A 23686-nucleotide genomic window follows, 5' to 3' on the forward strand; every position below is an offset into this window, starting at 1 on the left:
AGAGGAATGTGGGAAAACACTGCTCCCAAAACTTCTCACGTAGTTTCAGTCCACTATTATTATTAATCATATTATTATTGTTAAATTGAAACCCTGACCTTCTAAATGATGTGTTTCAGAGGAAGGACAACAACACCCTCTGACATCACTCACGTGGTTGTCACACGTTGGGTTTTGTCTGTGAGGTTCTGTTGCAGGCCTGCAGTTGCTGCACTTCTTGTGTATTCCTTGGCAGTCTCTCCCCTTCTTTTATAGGTCACTGCTGTCAGTCTTGTTCACCTGGCATTGATTATAATTAATATTCTTTTAATGACACGCTCAAAATCGTGGGTTTGCATCTCACACAGCTCTGAGGTGACCCTAACTTTTCAATATGAGGATATTCATTTCAGTAGCATCTACCTTTTGAATAATACCTTAGGAAGTAGCAATTTTAGCTCTTTCATGTGCTGAAATTTGAACTCTGTGATTTCCATATTGGTGGTATCTGGAATTGTTCAGAACCATCAACACAGTTCCAGTCTGGAGCATTTTCTTCCAAGGTTGACTGTATCTCATCCAAAAGGCTCCTGGTCTCTGGGATGATTGGCCTGGCTGTGCTTGCCTTGACTCTGTGATATTCTCCAGGGTTAGCAAAGAGTGTCCCTTTAAGTACCTTTTGCTGACCAAAAGAGTTCTGTAATAAGAAAATCATGGGATATAAAATGTCCTTAATGGTTGTGATAAATATTTTGGGAGTTTTGTATTTTGCTCCAACAGTATAAACTGTGAACAGCTCATGAAAAGAAGAGGAAGGAAAGTAAAAAGGTCTTTTTTCAAAAGGAAAAACAGATCTTAGCAGAGATCATTCTAGCAGATGCCCAGATTTCTTCCCATCCTTAAGTACTTTTTGTTATTAATTTATTTCTTTCCCTAAGTAAATGAAGTTCCCAGTATAACTGAGTGCTTACCTTAATATTTCGCAGTTTTAACTGTGAAGCTTTTCAGACTTTGCTTAATATAAAGAGGACAGCTCTTGTATTCTATCTTTGTTTTAGTGTTCAAGTAACATCATTGACACTGGTTGTGACTACAGGCATTTTCTAGAGTGATAGGGCGATCAATACCTGGATTTCTTCCACTTACCAGACACGGATGTGTTGAAAAACTACACAACTTCTCATGCCACGTGGCAAATCGGGCTTAAAACCGCTTGAAAATCACATTCAGGGAGCTGGATCCTACATTATGTGATCTGAGAGAGGGACTGGGGGCAGAGATGCAATGGAAGACCCACTCCTGACCTGGGGGACTCTGCAGGCAGCACAGCCCCTGGGCAGGATCCCGTGGGAATTGGCTCCTTCTGAGGAACTGAGAATAAACCAAACAGGCTCCGAGGAAATTAGGATGGAAGTAACACAGACTAAGAAAATTGTTTGGAAATATCTCAAGTGCAGGCACTATGCAAATGCTGTTAATGGTCACAAGAAATCAGGGGCTTGATTAATATATTCTCCTGTAGCAAAGTTCTCATTACACCATGAATAGATGTAATTCTGTCCATAGGGACTCTGAATTCCCATATTTTGACATTCAAGGACTTCTTTGCATTTCCCCTCCTTCTCTTTTTAACCCAATGCCAGCAGTAATTTTTGCTTCCTTTTTAGCCCAAAGTATCTTTCTTCTCTTTGGGGAAAAAGATTAACAGAGAAATGGCAAAAGCCTCAATACTAAGCTTTATGGTTTTTTTCAGGAAACCACTGAATTCCTTTCCATCCCTTCTAGGAATGAAGGCCAAAAAATTATCACAGAGCAACAATAATATAAGAGTATTTAAGGACTTAAATAAATCAACTTTAATAAACTTATATTTTCAGCACAGAGCAGATGGTGTTTGACAGACCTCCCTGAAGCTCTGTAGCATCACATGCCACACGCTAGTTATTTTTCAATAATGTGATTTACTAAACAAATTTCTCCTTCTTTGAAATCCTACGGTGAAGAAGGGGGTTTGTGTACAGATTAAAAGGCAGTAGCCATTTTATAAGGAGCAGGTGAAGGACACCTAAAATTCACAGATAAGTAAAACATTGTGCAGAATATGAGACTACACCCGTTTTTAGTTTTATGTGCTAATAAAATATTGACATTAAGAGAGTTCCATCCACTTGGTTTGGGAGCCTGTTTTCCAGCACAGTCTGGTTCATCCCATTTAGCATCTCAGACAGCACGTGGGCATGATTTGGGCAATTGCACAGAGCAGTGGGGAACAGGCTCTTTCCTGTTCTGGGAGGAGAGGGGATCGACCAGATGGGCATTGACAGTTTGTGCTGTGTGGCCTAAGGGTCATGGAAGGGCTCCCAGTTGTTTTGTGCTTCACAATAGGAGGTACCCCAAGGGCCACTGTTCACTAAACACTGTTAATTTAAAACTAGACTCAAAAAGTTACAGGATAAATTGGAAGAGAGGCCTGGGAGAGGTTCTGGAACTGTTGGCTACCGTGGGCTACTCTCAGTGAGAGTTTCCTCCTATGAACAGTACAAAACACCCAGATTAGGAACCTAAATTACAAACTTTGAGGTCAATCTCAACATTTCTTTTTTTTTTTTTTTTTTCCCCCAATGGCCAGGAGCCTTTGCTCCCTGATGGTGCAGTTTATCAAATGCTGAATTTACACAGTGTCACTGTATCCCATAGCTGACTACTCTGGAAGAAGTCCCAAGTTCCTGTTCAAGGACAAGTTTCTGACCCCCTAAATGGGTGCCAGGCATTAATTGCTTGACCTCACCATGATGGTGGTGAACACAAAATATATCTGCCCTGCATGGGATCAGTGGAGAAGAATTGTTAACTACTTGTTTTGTTTCAGGGCTGTAAAATACAATCCCTATGTTAAGTATCATGGTGTTTACTCTTTGATTGCTTACCTTGTGTTAATATTCACAGCAATTTTCCCCAGTTTAGCAAATTATTCCCTGCTTTTATTACAAAGGAAATGAAAAAAAAAAAAAAAAGCTAAACAAAGGTTATCTTTGACCTAGAAAAAGATGTCTTAACTTATTTTGTGTGGTTATGGATCTCTCTGAGACAGTCCATTAAAACTTTAACAATGAGAAGAAAGAGGAGAATTTAAACAATATTAAAGAAATTGAATTATTTGACTGGGAAAAATAAAGCATCCCAGAACAGTGATGTCACCAAGGAAACTTGGTTCAGCAAGTGCCCAGTGCACAGCTGGAGGAATTGTCTCTGAGTTTTCTTAGAATACAGCTTTGCAGTCCAGCCAGAACCTGGCTGAGACCGCCTCATCTGGCAGGCCCTGCTGCCCCATTCCAACAGCCAGGAGAGGCTTCCTGTACCAAACTTATCAGCCTCAGCTTTACTGGGAAATTTCAGCCTGTAAAGCAAGCCTTGATTGTGTGCACATGTGACAGCTGCTGCCTTGAACAAAGTACCAGGGACTGAATTCAGGGCGTTTAAAACTAAAAGCCGGTGCTGACACTGCTTAGGGTACAGAGATGAAGTTCTTCAGCTGGGACCAGAAAACTCAGTCAAAGGAGGAAGGCAAGAAAAGTGAGATAAAAATATCACCGGGTGACACAGATGCCTCCTCTTGTGTGATAGCAAATGCTTTCTCTCTCTGCTTTCTGGTGTCAATTTGTGTGATTAACTGCAGAATTTGTAATGGATTCTTTTTAGAGAGCTAAGAGGTAAATTTATGTTTTGTATCAAATTCTGGTGGCACTTGATATTGTTGTGTTTGAATTTCTAAATGAAAAAAAGGGGATGGGCTTTTGCAGATTTCTAAATGATCATAAAAGCTTTGGCCTCGTGTCATAATTAGAATTACAGGCAATAAGAGCAAGCAGGCGTTCTCTGGAATGAATGCTTAAAGCAAAGGCTGGAACAGAGGCCACTTGCCAGTGTAGAGCTGATAACCGTGCAGTCCATGTGAGGGATCACTGCTGAAAGGGTTTGTTTAATCCCCATCCCACCCCAAAAGTGGCTTCTCAATAGTTCACAGAGAAGTCTGCTATGAGGCTCAGCTGGAGATGGAAAATCGCTCTTAATCATATGCAAGGAACAATTCTAAATAGGAGTATTTGAAAACAGCCTTGGGAAGGAAAGAGTACTGCCAGGGAGAATGGAAGATCATTTTGATTCTTGATGAAAAGCTTTCAAACAGAGTTCAATGTGTAAGAGATGTGACAAATCTTTAGAGAAGCAGTTTTCTCTTAAGAGAAAGGTAATACAACTAACAAAGTCACTTAATGCTTTTTGTGTCATTGAACCTAAAAAAAGTATTTTTTCCCCACTGGTTACGGGCCACAAAAAGCTTTTTTTTCTCCCCTTTTTAATCTTCGTGAGGAGTTTTGCTTTGAGACTTCCTGCAGGAAAGTGTTTTAAGTGGAATTTTTCTTTATCCTACACCTAATTTCTGCCAATATGATTCCTGCTACAGGCGTAGGGACCATTTTCCTTCTGTCCTCAAGCTGTGTTGCTGCTTATTATCATGTTTAACATTCCCAGTGCCTGGCAGGATGGAGATTAGAAACTCTTAATATTCATTTTATAGTGAAAGGTCTTGCCAGATTTTTGGAGTATTAACTATAATATATGCACATAATTTAGTGGTGGAAAAGTTCTGAACTCTCTGGTGAGTCACCTCAATCTTTGTTCTTATCAGTTTAGGGTTGTTTTTAAATAATCTTCCATGCCTCCCTCACATAAACATGTTAAAAACAAAAATAACAACTTGATGGAAGCAAACAGAAAAAGATGCACAGGTTTCCTTTGATGAGTCTTTACTATTCTTTTTGAAAGTGTGTGTTATCCGGAGTATTTTCCTCTAACTCTGTAATTTTGGTTTTGTTAACAGACTGGGAGGAAGGAGAAGGGGGACCCCCTCAACATTGCCATAGACAAGATGACCAAGAAAACACGAGACCTTCGAAGACAGGTAAGCTGTGAGTTTTGTAATGCTTCTTGATTTTCCAAAGGAAATCACAAACTCTTCCACTTAGGACTGGTTTTGCCACATGTGTAAAGTATCAGTGTCCTTATTTAGACACAGCACTACATTTACACATGACATTAAGCAAAGTGAGGAGCATTTCCTGAGACAAAGAAAAAAAACCAGGGAGAATGGAATGAGTTCCAAGTGTAACCCCCAATGTCCTACTGTGTGGGAGGGTGGGCAGATTGGCCAGGCCTTCACTGCCTTTGCAGCCCAGCAACCCCAGTCATAAAAACACTGGCATATGTGCTTATGTATTTGTTGGAATACTGTCATGGAAATAACAGGAAAGATGAGGGGAATATGGAAAAAAATTATAAGAGTAGAACATTTTCAAAGAAAACTTCCAAGGGACTGTATTAAATAAAGAGTTTATGAAGATACAGAGAGGGTTAATAAATAACAAGTTGCCCAGAGAGATGGTGGATTCCCTATCCCTGTAAACATTCAAGTCCTGGTTGGATGGGGATGTAGTTGAGGATAACCCTGCCCATGACACAGGGAAGTGAACCAGATGACCTTTGAAGGTCCCTTCTAACCCAAAGTAGTCTATGATTTTATGACTAACTGCAAAACATAGTTTAAACCATAATGAATTTCTTATATTACATTTATCATTGTGATTTGTAAGAAGACTGAAAGGTTAATTCAAAAGGCTTGAGAGGGAAAAGAATTCACAGAGATTGGCAAACAAGAGAGAGAAATCCTTTATAAGTTTCTTTAAGCCTTTAAGTTAAGGGAGGGCAGATTGCCTCTTTTTTATCTCTTTTTTCTCCTTTTGAGATGATCTCAATTCTGCATTTTCTGTAAATAATAATAATAATAGTAATAATAACAGCAAAAATAAAACTGCAAGACCAAGCAAGGACTTAAATGTATCTTCATATACCTATTTGCAGCAAGATAGTTTCAGTAAGAGTGGCCCCTGTAGGTGTTTTGGAATCAGTGCTCAGCACTGCTAAAGCTCAGCTCATTCCAGCTCTTACTTCACTCTCAGCAAACGTGTTCCAAGATCATAATCTGCAAATAATAAACCCATTGCAATGGACTTACAGACAATATGAGTCACTGACTCCCCTGTATAAAGCCTAGAATCACATCTGCTGCTCAGCTAATGACAGAAGAAGGATCTCTGCTGTTCTGACCTGCAGATTTGTGGGATCCTCAGTCCTGCAGTGGAGCTGGTACCATGTGTTACCTCCCACCTCTGTTCCTACTGCTCCAAGGAAGTAGCAGACTAACACATGAGTTGCTGATCTGTGTGAGGCTCTCAGCAGTTGCCTGAATTACTCATCTCCAAAGCCAAATTTACTCTGAAACGTGATATAAAAATGGCACCTTTCTTAATAAACTGTCTGCTTCTCATGTACATTCAGCCCCATGGAATATTCAATCTCAGAAGGGCTGGAACTCTGTATGTGGGTAAAGTGAAGCACATAGGAATTATTTTCCTGCTTGGAGATGAAGCTTTTAACATGGGTTCTGATTTTATAGAAGTTTATCATGTAGGTATAATGTTTATTAAATCATGGCAGTTGCTGGTAAACCAATCAATATTGGATCATAATTGTGCTGGGTTTGCACAAACGTGGGGGAAGGAGGAGCCTTTGCTTTCCACAATGAGCGTTCCGGCTGTAAATGATCGTCCTTCAGGACCATGATCAGCGTTCTGCTTCATCAAACACATAATCAGCAGTGTACCTGTGTGTGCCTGCCCAGGCCTGCCTGCACACACCCCTGTAAACCTCAGAGTGTGAGGATGTCACCGAGGGCTTGGTGCAACGGCAGGGGAGAGAGGCTTGAAGGCTGAGAAGAAATGAGCCAGGCTGAGATTACGGAGTCACACCATTCCAGTCTTTCTATTTCGAGCTAAATCATTGGAGAGACAACCAGCTTTGAATACCATAATGCCTTTTGTTTTAATGAATCCCTTTCAAAGCTTGCTTTTCACACTTTTGAAGCTTAATGTTAGCACCGTAAAACTAGACAATCTACAGCATACGTTCCGGTGATGGAGAAGATATATATATTTCATTTGATAGTCAGGCTCCATTGCAAGTCTTCAGTAATCACCCATCTAAGACTGATTTTCCTTTCTCTCCCCGGGTTACTTAGCTCTTTATTTCTGAGATTTGATTTCATTATCTACAGAACACGCAGACATGTGAAATGATTGGGGATGGAACGCTTGCAGCGCTAAAATTCCGCCTCACAATTTACAGTCACTTCAATATTTCTTATTCTGATGGAATTACGTCTTTTAAACTCGTCATTTAAACTCTCCTGGGCATTGGGAAACTATTACGGAGATCTAATTATATGTCTTACTATAAACTGCCAGTAAGAACATCAACCTAAGTCAGACTGAACAAGTTCTTGGAAGCAGACACGTCTCACCAACCCGTAGCTCACTGCTGCCATTTCACATGATTTTCATAGAAGCACAGAATGATTTGGGTGGGAAGGGACCTTAAAGATCATTTAATTCCAACCCCTCCCATGGGCAGGGACACCTCCCACCAGTCCAAGTTGCTCCAAGCCCCGTCCAACCTGACCTTTGACACTTCCAGGGATGGGGCAGCCACAGCTTCTCTGGGCAACCTGTGCCAGGGCCTCCCCACCCTCACAGGAAACAATTTCTTCCTAAGATCTAATCTAACCCTGCCCTCTGGCAGTGAGAAGCCATTCTTCTTTAGCCTGTCCCTCCAGGCCCTTGTCCCAAGTCCCTCTCCAGCTCTTTTGGAGCCCTTTTAGGTACTGGAAGATGCTGGAAGGTCTCCTGGAAGTCTTCTCTTCCCCAGGCTGAACAGTCCCAACTTGCTCAGCCTTTCATTTTGAACCAGCTGGAGAACACACAGAGTTCTGATGTCTGATAATAAATTGCACCAACCGGCAAGATTTGAGGTCTTTTTTTGCCCCCCTGGGATGCAAGTCTGTAGTTAAAAAAAAAAAAAAAAAAAAAAAATAAAAGACAAAACCTAAAAGCTAAACAAAACCATCTTTCACTGGGAGGTACAACGAGCCCAGTGAGTGCTGTGTTCATATCCTGTTCCAGGGGACCAGCTGAGCTTGTCCAGTCTCTTTGAGCCACTCATTTTCCCCGTGAGGTGGAAGAACCAAAACTTTTATTATGTTATTGCTAAAGCTACTTAGAAACACTGCATGAAATAAATACTCCAAAGAAAATTTTCACTTGCTTAAAAACGGAAAAAAAACCCCACATCATAAATCGTCCAGAAATTGAATTTTGAACAGTTTAAAAATAAATAAATAATTATTAAAAGAAGAAGTCTGAGAGGGTCTAAAAGTCCAGTGTGGATTTTTTTTCAGCAGTTTCAAATTTTCAGTTTTGAAAGTTAGTTATTTATGTTTTTCTTAGCGCTGCAAATATAAACATTTACACATTAATAACTGTGGAAAAATAAGCCCACATTTTTACAATGGCCAAAAAGATTTTCCATCCTTTTAGGGTATTTTGACAGTAATTTTTAATTTTCAGATGTAATTCCAAAGTATACCAAAGTAAAAATTAAAAAGTACTATATTTTTCTTAAAGTTGGATTTCTGCTTTTTAGGATTTCTGCAGCTTTAGGAAACAAAACTTTATTTTAAAAATACATTAATAGGAACTGTGAATTAGAAAGTCCAGAAATAACTGCATTACCAGTTGCATTTTGATAAATACTTTTGAACATTTAGACTGATGTCCTGGGCTTTGTCTTTAATGGAAGGATGGCTAATAGGAATTAATGCTATTTTTAGAGATATAAGTCTGTGTGTGCAGCATAAAAAGGGGTTTTTTGCTATCTGATTATGGTTTTGTGACCTTAGACTGTGTGTTGTTGGGTGCAATCCTTTTGGGCAGGTACCACAAAAAGCAGAATAACATCAAGTTCCTGTTAGCAGCCACATACAGTTAGTAGCTAGGATGGTGATTTTTAATATGGAAAGCTGTCATCATTTCTGGGCTCAAAATACCTGTGCTTGTTCTCGTGGCTAAAAGAATTCTTCACACCACTCTCTGAGACAAAACATTCTGATTTAGCATCTCTCTTTATCAAACAGATGGTTGGACTTGTTGTTCTTAAAGGTCTTTTCCAACCTTAATGATTCTTTGAAAAATGTCCTCTCCTCGAGTTGCCGTTTGCAGATCCCATCATGCAAACCTCTGAGGAGCACATCTTGTGTAGACACAGGACTGAAAACCAAACCCAGCTGAATGAATGAAGTTTTGCTCTCTGTAGCGTTGTGCTGTGTGTATATAGGGCTTCCTACAGCAGTAACCTCAGCTCCTCCCTTGTGGCCTCTGATGTTCATGTTTTATCTCATTTTCTCACCTCCATCCTTCTCCTCTCTGCTGCTGCCTCATCTGTAGCTCACTTTTCACTCCAGGCTGGGCAGTGAAATGCAGGAGGATGTGAGGCTGGTTTTGGCTCCTGCTCAGCCAGTACCCCGTGGTGGTTGCCCAGCTGGTTCCTGTGTCAGTGCGCTGGCCTGCCAGCTCCTGACTTCACACAACAAGTTTCCCTCTACAGGACTCTTAACTCGGGTCACTGTTCTCCTACTCTGACAATTTTTCATTAAACTCCAGCTATTCAGCATCCTTAAGATCTCTGTCAGATCTCTGTCAGATGGTTTTAAAATTGGCTGAGAGATTAAAATGTATTGGAAAAAACGGGCAGAGTTACTATAATTCTTGGGTCTCATTTCCTCAGAAAACCAGTTAGAAACAAAAGCCTTTATGATCAAGACTGTGGTCCTGTTCTGCTCTACTCTGTGACCTGCAGTTGCTAGAAATTGGTATTGTAGAACTATAGCATGTTATGATCCATAAATAAACACCTCAAATTGATTTCTGCAGTGAAATGTTACAGGTTTTTTCCCGTATGACTTTCCAAGAATGGGTTTCAGGTGTGGCTGGGATTTGTCCTTGTTATTGATGATTTAATCTCAGCCAGTTTATAGACTGAAAGCTGAAAGATAAGAACATCCAAGATTCCTGCACTGGTTTGGATGAGTTGTCTCCCTCTTTCTGATGAATGTTGCTTGAGTTTAGGATATTTATTGCTTCTTCTCCGTGCTTGCTTTTCCCAATAGCCACTAATAACACCCCAGGAATGGTGACATGGAGTGCTCAGGATGAGGTTTGGACATTTAAGCATGAACTAATATTAATGGTGACTTTGCTGTGGTGTCTTTCTATCAGCCACACACTCAGACTTGTTCATCCACATACTTTGCAGCAGCCAAAATAAAAATAAAAAAATAATAATAATTAAAAAAAAAAAGTATATATCCTGGTCATATTTAGCCTTTTTACACCTCTGATCAAGTCTTTATGCATCATGTAGTAAGTACATCCTTTCACATGACCCTTATGTACATTTGGTCATTTCCATTCCCTTGTGCTAAGCTGTGCTCTTGCAAATACCTTTGTAGGACACTTGGACTTTGGTGCATGATATTCATTGCTCTGTTACCAACCATTTTCCCTAGAGTACCTCCCTTCAATCTACAATTATTATACTCCTTATCTTTTAGTCGTGGGTATCCTGGGTTGGATAATCAGCTCCTGGATAGTGCTGTTTCAGTAGCTGTATCAGGCAACAAGTCAAACTTTCTAAAGGTCAAAGTTGATGAGGCAAATACCTCCTGTAATTTATTCCTGCAAATTTGCTAAAACAAAGGTCTGGAGGAGAACATCTATGATCATACTCAGTTTTTATCAACTTCATAGGCCTCTGAAAGTGCTCACAGCTCGGTGTCTTTTGTTTAATATGGGTTACAAGAGTCTGGACTGGGGGACAGCCTTCAGAGTGTTCTCAGGCTTGTTTGTCACATATTTGTGTTCTGGCTCCTGAGTGGCACCGTGTCTCCATTTGCTCTGTATGTCAGTCACTTCCACATAGATTAAGTTGTATTGCAGTTTATAAGTGCTATTTGTGGTAAAAAAGGAGAAATGTTTAGCACTTTGAAACCTGCCAAAAATTGACATAGACTCCAGAGACACCCTTGGAATAAAAGCCATGAATATTAACTCACAGAATTAGACTGATGGGACACCTAAAACCGAAAAAACGTGTTCTGTTGAAACAGATTTTATTGCAGATAACCCATACAATGTGAATTATATTATGGATAGACACTTATAGAATGTTTTCACTCTGTGGGCTTAAATCTCTGTATTCAAGTATAGGCATAGGTTTCTTCCTTACATTATGTAAATGCTTTTGAAGAAAACACAGGACTTCCTCCAAAAGAGGAAATCTTATCATCATCTTTTTGCAGCAAAGCTACTGTCCCATAGACAGACTTGCAAATGCTTTAGGGAGGGCCAACAGCACCTAGAAAGTAAATCTTGCTGCTCTGAATCATGATTAACTGACTTGATTTTTTTGTTGTTTTGTTTTGTTTATCCCCTCTTCCTTCTGCTGTGCTCTGTGTGTTCTGACAAGCAACTTACTGTCCAGGTTTAGAAAAAGAATCTGAAGCTGCCTCAATTTAGGTATTCTGTGTTGCACCAGCATTTGGAGGGACACAACACCTGTATATTATAAGATATAAGCCCAAGGGAAGCATGAGTGCTCCGAGAGCAAAACAAGATCTTCAGAAGAAAAGAGCAAACCCAGTCCTAATCAAACTTAACATTAGAGAACAAACTCCTTTCAGTGTCTCATAGGAGAGGAAGAACACATCCCAAAGAAATAAAAACCTTGTATTTGGGGGGCAGGGTGAAGAGGAATGAGAGAACTCTGAGGATTCACACCAGCTGGTGTCAGTTATGGAAAGTGGGTGATGACATAAGGAAGTGGTTTTCCTTCAGTCTCCCTTACAGTCAACAGATCCTCTTTGGAGGGTGATTTGGGGTTTCAGGGATGCCTTTTGCACAAGCTCATCTTTCCTTGTATAGAGAGAGTCAAGAACAAACTGCTTCCTAATTCAGGCACCCCAAAAATAAGAGCCCAAGGGCAGGTTTGTGTAAATAGGCCTTTGACTTTCAAGCCAGTCAACAGTGCAGCAATTGGGGCATTTCTGGGGGGGGCTGGGGAAGCACATTCTCCCTTCTCATTACCATAACAGTAGGTTCTGGGGTGCCCTTTGTTGCAGACAAGGGGGCACGAGGTAGAGTTATAAATCCTGAAGGCAGCTTTTTTTAATTCAATATCCGTATAATTTAAGGAGAGCTAAAAACACAGAAAGAGCAGGTCATGGCCCCTTACTCAGCTCACATAACACTGAGAATTTGTAGGGGAGCTGATACGGTGCTCGAAGATGCAAAATTTCATGCAAGCGTTAAGTACTAGCAGAATATCCAAGAAGGTCATAACTTCAAAATTTAGTCTTGCATGAATGTTTACTAAAGATTTATTCTGTAAAGGCAAAGTTGAAGCGAGGCCACACTTAAATAGATGATCCACAGGAGTCTTGCCAAGGCTGTGCTGCATTCCCAAGAGGAGGTGTTGGCTGTTTCCAAGGGAAGTGCAGTGATATTGGTAATATTGCCCCACTCTGTTGCATGAAACTGCTCCTTGACAAAATTTTGATGTTTTTGAAGGGAGCCAGCCATAAATCAACCTAAATGTCTTTGGACCTGAGGCCACCTGTGGCATCAGATTGTGCTCCTTAGAAACTCAGCTCCTTTCCCTTGTTGCTTAGTACATTTTGTTTCCACCTGAGGTGACTCCAGTGCTCTTGAATATGGAAATCTGGGAGCTGGCTCCCTAAAAGCAGTCTATCAAATGCTAATACAGATTTATTTCGGTGCTGGTGCTACGTGTTTAAGGCTTGGATTCATTCAATGTGGGTGCACTGCACTGCACGTACTTCTTTGGTAGGTTCTTCTAGCAGCTTCTACAATGGTGAGAGGCAGGGATGTAATGTTCTGGAACTGGCTTAGAAAGCTCCACTTGATAAAGTCCTTTACTCTTTCAGCTTCCACTGAATTTATGGCCTTAACACCACAGAGGTAGGAATAGCCTGAATGTCACCACTCTTGGACTGGAAGAACCGTGAGCCCCTGGCATGCTGTTCAATATTCCACTGTTTGTCTGCTCTCATTTGGTGGAATAACTGGTGTGTTTACTACAAGGAAGGAAATTTAGAAACATATAGAAAAATCTGATCTAAACAATTAGAGACAATGAGCTGTTACTTTAATTTTAATTAATAATGGGTTTGGCTTGAACTTCTTTCATAGAATCATAGAATTAACTGGGTTGGAAGAGACCTCCAAGACCATCAATTCCAACCCTTGATCCAACCCTGCCGTGGTTCCCAGCCCATGGCACTGATGCTACATCCAGTCTCATCTTAAAAACCTCCAGGGAGGGTGAATCCACCACCTCCCTGGGCAGCCCATTCCAATGTCTGAGCACTCTCCCTGTAACAAATTTCTTCCTGATATCCAACCTAAACCTCCTTGGAATGCACATCTTTGTCTCCCTCAAAATGCACTTCTCGAGGTTTATCACCGTGACACTGAGGTGTTTATGGTGCTCTGAAGTGCTCCAGAGGAAATGGGGAGTGCTTTAACGCTGCTGATTTACTCTTCCAGGTCTGCAGTAATTTCCTTGCTGCCTAATTATGAGGCTGTGTTTAATTTACTCTGCACACGATGTTTACTGAGGCACATATGGTGCCATATTTCAGCAAACTGGGCCCGTGTCAGGTAGCTTTGGGTGAGGCTGCGGTGTGTAACATTTTGATCAAATGAGGGAAACTTTGATCTGCAGCATAATACCCCTGATGGATTATTTTTGTCTGGTGAAAACCATAGTGCTTTTTGAAATAGGGACTTGATTTTATATATATATTTTTTTTTTTTAACCAAGTGAAGCTGTGAGCACAGAGGGTTGGCCTTTCAAAGTGGCTTGTGAAGAATTATGAGGCAAAAACTCAGTGACAGCCATATTGCATTAGAGGAGATTACTGCACATAGTTTGTGTATTATTCTTCAAATAATGAGTCTTCATAAAAGCTCACATATTTCAAAAAAATCTTTGTGCTCGCTCCAGGACCTTTAGAGGATGCCAAGCTCTGTAATCACTGCAGAGAAACAAGTATGGAGTTTTTAGAACTCCTTTTAATAAAAAGCACTCTAAATGTGGGAAATTCTGAACAGAAATGTATAATGTTACTAAAAAAAAAAAAAAAAGCCCAAAAACAACCCACAAACCCACAAACCAAAACAACCCACAAACCAGAGATATGACAATTTTACATAAAGAAGCTTACATTGTTCTGTATTGTCAGCTAGAGACTGACCTGGAGTCACATCAGCCAAAGAAACTTACAGAAGCTTGGATACATAAAGAATCAAATTTTGGATTCATGAAGAATCAAAATCAGCTTCAAATGTTGATGTTCACTGTCAGTAATACAGCAGCACGAGGTGGAGAGCACAGTAGTTGTGGAGGGAAGCACAGTCCTTTTCCAAAACCTTCTTTGGTGTTGTCTTCCTAATGGGTTTATGAGCAATGGCAAAGGACATGGAATTTAATTTCCAAATGGGCTTTCAACATTGCATTTGTTTCTTAATTGACATTAATTTTGTTCAGTAGCGCTGTTTCTAAGCTGTTATGAAATGTCTTTAGTGTTACTTTCTGCTTGTAAAAGCAACCAGAAACCCAAAAAACACAAAACCAAAAACCAAAACAAAAAAACCCCAAGCAAAGCAAAACAAGGAAAAACAAACCCAGCCCTACAAGCCAGGCTGTGATCTTGCTGCAGTCAGGGCTTTCTTGAAAGGCATGGATGGTGATTGATGGTATCAGGTATCAATCATCTCTGTCCTTGGGGCAGGATCCATTTGTGACTTGGAGCAGCTCTTGGAAAGGATGATGAGAAATCCATTTTTGCAGGAGACGATCAATTTTTAATCTTGTTCCAGCCATTGTCTGGCACTCCCACAGACAGGTCTGCCCGAGAGCTGTCAGCAGCTCTCACTGGGCTAAATCTCTAGGCCTCAGAGAAGCTGATGATGATGTTTAGTGTGCCAGCCTGTTCCTGCAGCTGGGGCAGGTGGCAATGCAAGTGTGACACGTGTAGCACTTACTCTGTTAAGCCTTTAAAGCTTATTGCATCTGACTGCCTTTAAGTGAAGTTGTTTTGCATGTTTAGCATAGGGAGGATAACTTCCTTAAGGCCTTTCATAGGCAATTTCCTTCCCATTTTGACCAAATAGCTGTTTAAACTCCCCAAAACAGCTTTTTCCTCAGTTATTTTTGTTTTACTTACTGTATTTACATAAAACCCCATAAAACTCCAAAGCCACTCCATTTAAATATTTGAGCAGAACCTGAGACACTACATGAAGCTACACAATGTCTTGTGGTTCTCAATCTAACCTGGGAATACTTAGTTCATCATTTTTATCTTTGCTCATTACCCTCCTCTTTGTCACACCCCTTTTGCATCAGACCCTCTAGACCTGCAGTCTTGTGATGTTTGTCACACTTTACAGTCCCCTTACAGTTTTCACTGTTGTTTTTCAAAGTCCTAACCCTCTTTTTCTCTACTGGGATAACCTCCTATAGTCTTTCCCTTCTTTGTTCCTATATGTAATTTTCTGTTCTGCAATTTCATCTTTCCACATTCACCTTATCACAACTCAACCCTCCCAGGTCATACAGAATGCAAAATTTAATCTCTGCCTTCCACTTTTGGGTTCTCTGGCTTCACTAAAACTCTTCAATATCTGTTCAGTCCTTACCTGTATTTCTGTTTTTCCAACATTTTTGATGGGAATCTCTGTGTTGTCCCCTACCTGTTAATGCCCTGTGGAGTTCTTTATTGCTGGAAGTAATAATATTTAGTATTATCCCAGAACAGCAATCAAAGTTTGGTTTTCATTGTTGTATCCAGACATGAAAGACAGAGTTCATGCCCTGATAATACTCACGTGTTTGAGGGATATGTGGATACCTTTCCCCCAAACATATAATTTTTTATCTGCTTTTTTATAACTGCTAGGAAGGCTGAGGCTTGCTCTTGCTGAGAAATGTTTTTTTGAAAAGGTGGTTTAAAATTTGTTGTCATGAAAATTGATAAACCACCCACCCCACCCCCTCAAAAACAAACAAAAAACTTAAATCAATGGGGATTAAGTACCCAAGTCCTTGGTAACTGGATTCTTCTGTGCTTAAGGCCTTATACCATTCTGAGGACTCCTCTGCAGTGACTTATGACTAGAAAGAATGTTTTTCTGTGTGTGTGTCTTATGCTATTTCAAATTTCTGGTCTAAAGTTGTCATTTCAACTGTTTCCTATTAATAAATTCACCCTCTTTTTTTTTTTTTTTTTCCTGATTCAGGAAGCTTCACTTTAGAGAGAAGAAACCTCACACATGTAAAAATATATTAGGAATTTTAAACTGAAAGGGAGAAAGTTTAGATTAGATATACGGAAGGAATTGTTGGCTGTGAGGGTGGGCAGACCCTGGCACAGGGTGCCCAGAGCAGCTGTGGCTGCCCCATCCCTGGAAGTGTCCAAGGCCAGGTTGGACGGGGCTTGGAGCAACCTGGGCTAGTGGAAGGTGTCCCTGCCCATGGCAGGATGGTGGAATTAAATGATCTTTAAGGTCCCTTCCAACCCAAGTTACCTCATGATTCTAGGAAGTATTACCTGAGTTTTTATCTTAGGCTCAAATCTTAAATATTTTTTATTTAACATATCCCAGCAATTTGTAGTTTGAGTGTCCAAGTGTGATACATGCTTGAAATGTTAATGTTTTTGCTCTTTAATCCACCAAGACATAACTGATGGCATTACTGTCCACATCCCCTAAGTTACCACTTTTTGATCACCTTTTCATGTGATGTTCTTGGCAGAACTGACTTTTCTAATGGTCACTGCCTTATTCTGCAGAACTCAATTTCACAGCACGCTGGAGGTGACACACTTTAACTGCAGTGGGGAAAACTTTGTTTTCATCCCTTTCAATTAAATTAATACCTGTTTGGGAGTGCTCTGCAGGTGCAAACTGGAGTTGGGTTGCAGTGCACTTGAAATGGAAAATGGTGAACACGGTGCTCCTTGGTAAACTTTTGTTACAGACACTGCCAGGCTTTATAAAGTTTAACAATCTGTTCGAGTCATTCATCTCCTGCCGTGACTTTACCTTCCAGTGTCAGGATTAGACATTTAATTCTTTACTAGGCTGTAAGTAGCACTGAGACATTTTGGTTCTAAAATTGCTATATAGCCACGGAAAACATCGTTTTGGTGGGCATTTAACCTCTTTGAGCTCAATTATAGCTGTGAACTGACAATGATAAACCAGCCCTAAACAGTGCTTAGAACAGTACAACGATGCTATCACAAACAGCAACTGGACTGTGCACCATAAACTGACTAAACTGACTGAACTGCAAAGACATAAAACCTACCTTGTGCTACACCACTCATTGCTTTTAAAAATATTTGCAGGTTTTGATGTTTTCATTCTATTTTTTTTTTTGTTGGCCACACTGGCAATTTTATTTTTTTTTTTGGCTTTATGTTGATTAATAGTTTTCTCTGTGACAAAATGAATTAAGCAAGACCTTAATTTAATGTGCTTCTCCCTCTAACAAATGAAGTTTCATTTAGTGGGAACTACCCACGCTTTGAGTTCACCTCTAGCTTAAAAATTCAGTGTGGGGGGGGAACCTAAAGCATTGTCTTATGAGTAATAGCTTTTGTCATAATATTTACATCAGAATGCAGCATAAATGAAGGCATTGCAGAGGCATTTGTTAGTGTAGGTACGTGCACGAGCTCTCGTGCTGGTTTTAGAATAAAACACGGTGTGTTTTGCTGCTTGTTTAGTGAGCACTGAAATTGGAGCCACAGACTTCTCCCATTCCCTCCCAAGCTGATGTTACCTGTGTGGAACAGTGACATCCCTGGATGCAGAGCCATCACTTTGGCTGGACTTTGTTGCGCTGTGCAGAGGAACACACGAGATCAGTTTTCCAGTAGTTATTTACCTTGATGAATGGCCCTAATTGGATCAAACAGACTGGTAATGGGGAGCCAATCCTTTCAAATGTCTCGTCTTGTGCCATTAATATTACCTTGTCATGTATCCATTTGAGCTGCTGGATGAATGTCTTGCCTTCACGCTCCTGTCACATTTAACAAATGATTTTGTCAAGTCATTCTTTAGAGCTTGTGCTGAAGGATGGCAAAATTTGTGGTCTCCTGCGTGCATAAAACCCATTAACTACACCTTCCAACTTCAATGCAAGGGCATCCTAAAACTCAGATAACAAATTTCTAAAGAAACTATAATGCTTGTTTACAAGAGGGGGCAGAAATATGCCACTGATATCTATGATTAACACAGCAGAGGGAAATAGCATTCATTAATTTTGTATTTATCAAACCTATGACAGTCGGAATTCAGATTTATTTTTTTTCAGCTGCTGCAATTACGAACCTCAGAAGGCAGCACACAATTGCCATTAGAAATTAGATACCCATTTAATTCATTCATTTTGATTCAGACAGAACTCTAGTGTATATTTGCTGGGTGAAACCCCAAATTGCTGCTTCGCTGATGCTCTTGCTGTCCTTTTTATTGATTTGTAGACTGAAGATATTTGACACTGATGAAAATAAGCTGCTTCCTTGAACATCCTGAGATTTTCTTAGAATTCCACAGGGAATATTGTTATAGCCAGATCTATAATACCACATTAACTGTGATTAAAAGTTGAATTGAATAAAACCCTTTATGGAACAATGCAAACAGAAAAGCATCAGTGTTCATTTAGCACTTAAAGTAAGGTTTTTTTCAGTGCAGTGGACTGTAGGTTTTACTGACACATTGAACTTGAGCAAGTGGATTTTCTTAAGGATTTTTCACTGAGTAGGAGATGGAAACCACATGGGGTTTTCAAAATCTTTGTGTGTTCCTTCGGAAATGCCACCACTTGGCCTGTTTTGGAACAATGGGCGTCGAAGTCTGGCTACAGGTACATGAGTGAGGCATCTGAGTTGAGAGCAGACATCTGCAAAAGGTGATCAAACAAATTTGTGATGCACCTTCCCTTGCAGTCTCTCTCCCTTAATGCTGGCTAAATAATGAAGGTGAAACCCTTCATTTAGTGGGGAATCACAGAATGTCCTGAGTTGGAAGGATCATTGACTGCAACTCCTGGTTGTCCTGCACAGGACAATCCAAAGAATCTCACCATGTGTCTGAATTTTTAAGCTGGAGGATTGATGTACACAGTGAGTGGAACTCTGTCAGCCACAGAATGCAGGGTGCTGTGCTGGTGTTGCACTGTTCTCTGACTCTTATCAGCTTAGAATAGGGGGGGTTTGCAATGTTTTGATGTATTTGAAGCAATATTAGTGTTTATATGGAGAAAACTCTTCATGGATAGGGATCTCATTGTGTGAGGTGCTGTGCAAACAGACCCAAAGGATGGTCTGAAAGGGCTTTTAATGTAAGAATAAAATACGAGTCAGCAAGTGGATAGCAGACTGAGGAGAGGAAAAAAAAAGAAAGAGTACAAGATGTAAATGTAATAGGTGGTGGCAAACACACCAGCTTCCTAACTCCGGGCAGGTCTCTGATAGATTCCTCTTCTTTTCTTTTTGTCTTTTTCCTCTGCCTGTTTGCTTGTGTTACTGGCTTAGCTATTCTGAGTCCCTTTAATAATTTTGGAAGTGGAGAAAAACTTTCTGGGTGGAATCTGAGTAGAATTAATTTTTCAAGGGGATCGGGAACTGCTGGATTTAATGCACTGACTGCCGTAGTTGTGAGAGAAATAAAAGGGAACCCCTCACACAAACACATATATGATATTTTGCTCTGCTTGTTTTTACTGCACCACTCAGGGCTTGAATGGAAATTCAATGAAGTTGGCTTTGCCCTTATTCAAATAGGGCTGAGAATTGCTGCCATCAAGCAGCAAATACACCTCGGTGTATTTACAGTACCTAACAATATAAAGTTCTCAGAATGATTGGGTGTTTTGATGACACCTTGTCTAGCTAAAGCTTTCTTGTCTGGACTGCAAAATAGAGAAAATTACCTTTCTGGATGTTTCATCTGACTAAAAGTGCATGATTTAAGGAGACTAATGGCTACCCAGGCCTGCAGGCTGAATAGCTCCCAGCTTGTGTTCCAGTCCACAGTTTTTCATTCTTAACAACCAAAAACCTGGGAAAGGCATACTCAAAATGTTTCTGATCCACAATCCTACAGAGTGATTATGCTTCCAGGAAGAATTATTTAAGATTTCAGTCATCTTTCTGGCTGTCTTTCAGATTTTAGTGAAGTTTGACACTAATGAGTGGTTATTAATAAGGTAGAGAAGAAGTTAGTGGCATCATTCTTACAGTAATATTGTTCCAAACAGATGTTTTCATGAAGTAACAGGTGTTAAATCTTCAGTAACTTGTAGGATGTGAGGGTTTTTTTCCTTTGTAATAAATTATGGTATGTTTTCTAATCTGCCTGGAAAATGTTTAAAAGGGTTTTATGTTTATACGTCTTGAAAGTATTTGAAAAAGAATATGAAGCACAAGGCATCTGATACACAAAATATTAATTATTGCATAGAATTGTATTCAGTGCAGGAATTAGAGAAGGCTTAGAGATATTCAGGCTAATATTTTTTATGGTTGCTTGGAGTTAAGCTCCTTAATCCATATTTGGCTTTTAAGTGAGCTGAACTGTTTTTTCAAGTAGTGGGAGGAGCTTTCAGTTCTCATCAATTTGCGATGCGTTCTGCAGGTAATCACCATCATCCTGTACACATCCAGTCAGTCCAGTAGGATGAGGTGCACGCCAGCATGAATCCCAGGAGGCTTTGGCAGAGCCTAAGGCCTTTAGGTGTTTAATTTTGTGTGCTTGCTGGACATATTTAACTTGGGAAAAAAAGGAAGGAAAAAATTCCGAGCTTCCATATGTTGCTGTGAGACGTGACACATGGATGCTGAAATGTGAATAGCCAGGAATGGTGGGAATGGATATGGATAACTCTCCTTTATTTACTGGTCTGCTTTCTCTTGTCACAGCTGCGGAAGGCAGTGATGGATCACATATCAGATTCATTCCTGGAGACCAATGTCCCGCTGCTGGTTCTCATTGAGGCTGCAAAAAGCGGGAATGAGAAGGAAGTGAAGGAATACGCTCAGGTCTTCCGTGAACACGCCAACAAGTTAGTGGAGGTAAGTGACCTTACTGACTCAGCCAGAATTCCAGCTTCCCTCTCTAGGAGAGGCGAGAAAAATTATATATTGAATGAAATGTTGCAGTTATGGATTCAGGAGTTTTGGTCAACTTTGTCCCAGTGATGGCACAGGAAACGCCTGCACGACTGGAAAGCACGTGCTGGGTTTTAGCAGCTCAGTAAAGCAGGTGAGCCTGTTAAAAGTGGTATTTTTAGTATTTTTCCAAAAAGCCTGAGCAACAAGAAGTAAATTTCAGTTCAGCTTTACTAACTATACATTTGGTCTTAATCTCTATTAAATAAAAATGCCAAATAGGGGCTTCACGATGCTGTATCTGGTCCTGGCCAAAGGCTGTTCCTGACTTGTCAGTCTGAACTAAAACAGGGAAAATTACATATAGAGAAGTCATAGCCCTAAGAACACATATAGTCTAGAAAGGTCTGTATATCATATATAAATATATATATATTTATAGTGTCTTCTCTTTCTGAAGAGACATGATGTGTAAAGTCAACCAATGGTAATTTCAAGTCTTCAGGCATGATATTGAAATAACTTTGTTTATTTATAAATAAATTTAAATATATAAATTTATTTATTTATTTATCTATTTATTTATTTATTCATGACCATGAGGAGTATAAAATATAATGATTGAAACCTTGGATCCACATTGAATGGACTTTTATTAAAATGATACTGTTCATCTCGGTCTGCCCTTGGACAGATCAAGGGCTATGAAAAAATCTTTCTATTTCTTCAAGACAAATATAACTCAGTGATTTCCTTGATAATATTGTGTGGCACTAATGACTTTTCTGTACTAGCATTATTTTGAAGACTGTGCAAAACACTTGCTGGTGTTCTCCAGCAAAGGAAAATACTGTTAGGGAACTACTTCTTTAACAAGTATCGAACTGTACCTTTGAATATCTTCTGTTCCTAAAACAGGCCTCATCCTAATTCTGCAGTGCCTGAGCTGAGGGAAGGAGTAAGGGTTTCTTAGTTACTATTGACGAAATCTTTGTTGCTGCCTCCTTATAACTGGAGCTGTGGCAATGAAAAAGGAAATAGATAGTAGGTATATCCAGGGAAAAAACCCCAAACAAACTGAAAACCCCTCTACAACACTCACAGTTCTTTTATAGTGTCAGTCAGAGTTCTGGTCTTATATGCAATGAACATATGGGGTTAGTATTGCAACAGTCACTTCCTCCATCGATTTGGAACAAAGTTTTGCAATGACAGGTTTAATAGCATTATTAAAAAGTTAAAAATAACTAAGTAGGTATTTTAAAATCATCATAGGAGGTAATGACACGAAAGGAGGAAAAATACCTTTAAGATGTGTTGTTAAAGAAAGAAACAAACAAACAAACAAACAAAAAACCAACAAAAAACCCACCAAAAATAACCCAAAAAACACTCACCAGGAAAAGCCACACCACCTTTAACTGGAAGAAGTAAAAACCACAATGGTGTTAAACTGACAGAGGGCAGGTTGAGCTGAGATCTTAGGAGAAAATTCTTCCCCGTGAGGGTGGGGAGGCCCTGACACAGGTTGCCCAGAGAAGCTGTGGCTGCCCTTGGATCCCTGGAAGTGTCCAAGGCCAGGTTGGATGGGGCTTGGAGCAAGTGGAAGGTGTCCCTGCCCATGGCAGGGAGTTGGAATGAGATGTTCTTTAAGGTCCCTTCCAACCCAAACTGTGCTATGGTTCAGTGATTCTGTGACACCCAACCAAAGAGCAGTTTTAATTTTCTAGCTTTGGTTTTACAAGGCTGACATTACATTAGACTCATATTTTAGACCAAGCTGGAGTTTGGTAAATGATTTTTAACATTATGTGGTCATCTTTAGGTACCCCATCAACAAAACAGTGATGATAATAACAATAGATGTCTTGGGCTTAATATCTAATTTTTTATTCCATTTAGGTTATTCCTGGCTATTAGAAGCAGATTCCTAATTGAGTCTTGTATGTTTGGGACAGCTGGTACTGGTTTCTGGGTGCATCCATATTCTTTTCCAAGGATGGGGGTTTTTAGGGGGATCTTGCCCTTTTAGTTATAAGGACTGTTTCTGGTTCAGGTGAAAAGTGTCTTGAAGAAATTATTTCCAGTGCAAGTGAAATTTTGAAACCCAGATTTCAAGTTCATCAGGCTGCACAAGGAAATAAGTACTGGAAATAGATTTATGTCCCTTCTCCACTAGATTTTACACTTAAAATAGTTTCATCATTTTTACTTATTGACGCCCAATGGAATCTCAGCAGATGGGCTTCTGTGGCTTTGTGGGTCAAGTATTTTGCAAATAGTAAAATGTGGTTTAAAGATGAGACATAATCAAGTGACTATGAAATGTAAGATCCTTTCCCAGGCACAGGGCCAGAATTCCTTGCTAATATATGCAAACACAGCTCCACTGAAGTATGTGGAGTTGCACTTACTCATGTCAGAGGAATTTGGCACTGCAAATTCAACACTGTGAAAACTCAGTAGTATTAATCAATTTTAAAATCA

At 40.0% G+C, this 23686-nt stretch overlaps 1 protein-coding gene across 5 annotated transcripts in view; it reads left to right on the plus strand.

The window, feature by feature from the left end:
• The window catches only part of CTNNA2 (catenin alpha 2), a 485320-nt gene that overhangs the window by 364420 nt on the left and 97214 nt on the right, over positions 1-23686 (plus strand). For all 5 annotated transcript variants that reach the window (XM_050338724.1, XM_050338725.1, XM_050338727.1 and 2 more), the window contains 2 exons: positions 4859-4939; positions 21011-21163. In XM_050338724.1, the coding sequence (XP_050194681.1) occupies positions 4859-4939; positions 21011-21163 (234 nt within the window). The remainder of the gene's footprint in view (positions 1-4858; positions 4940-21010; positions 21164-23686) is intronic.

Source organism: Myiozetetes cayanensis, unplaced genomic scaffold (assembly GCF_022539395.1).
Source record: "Myiozetetes cayanensis isolate MyiCay16 unplaced genomic scaffold, myiCay2020 scf7, whole genome shotgun sequence".
Taxonomy (NCBI): Eukaryota; Metazoa; Chordata; class Aves; order Passeriformes; family Tyrannidae; genus Myiozetetes; species Myiozetetes cayanensis.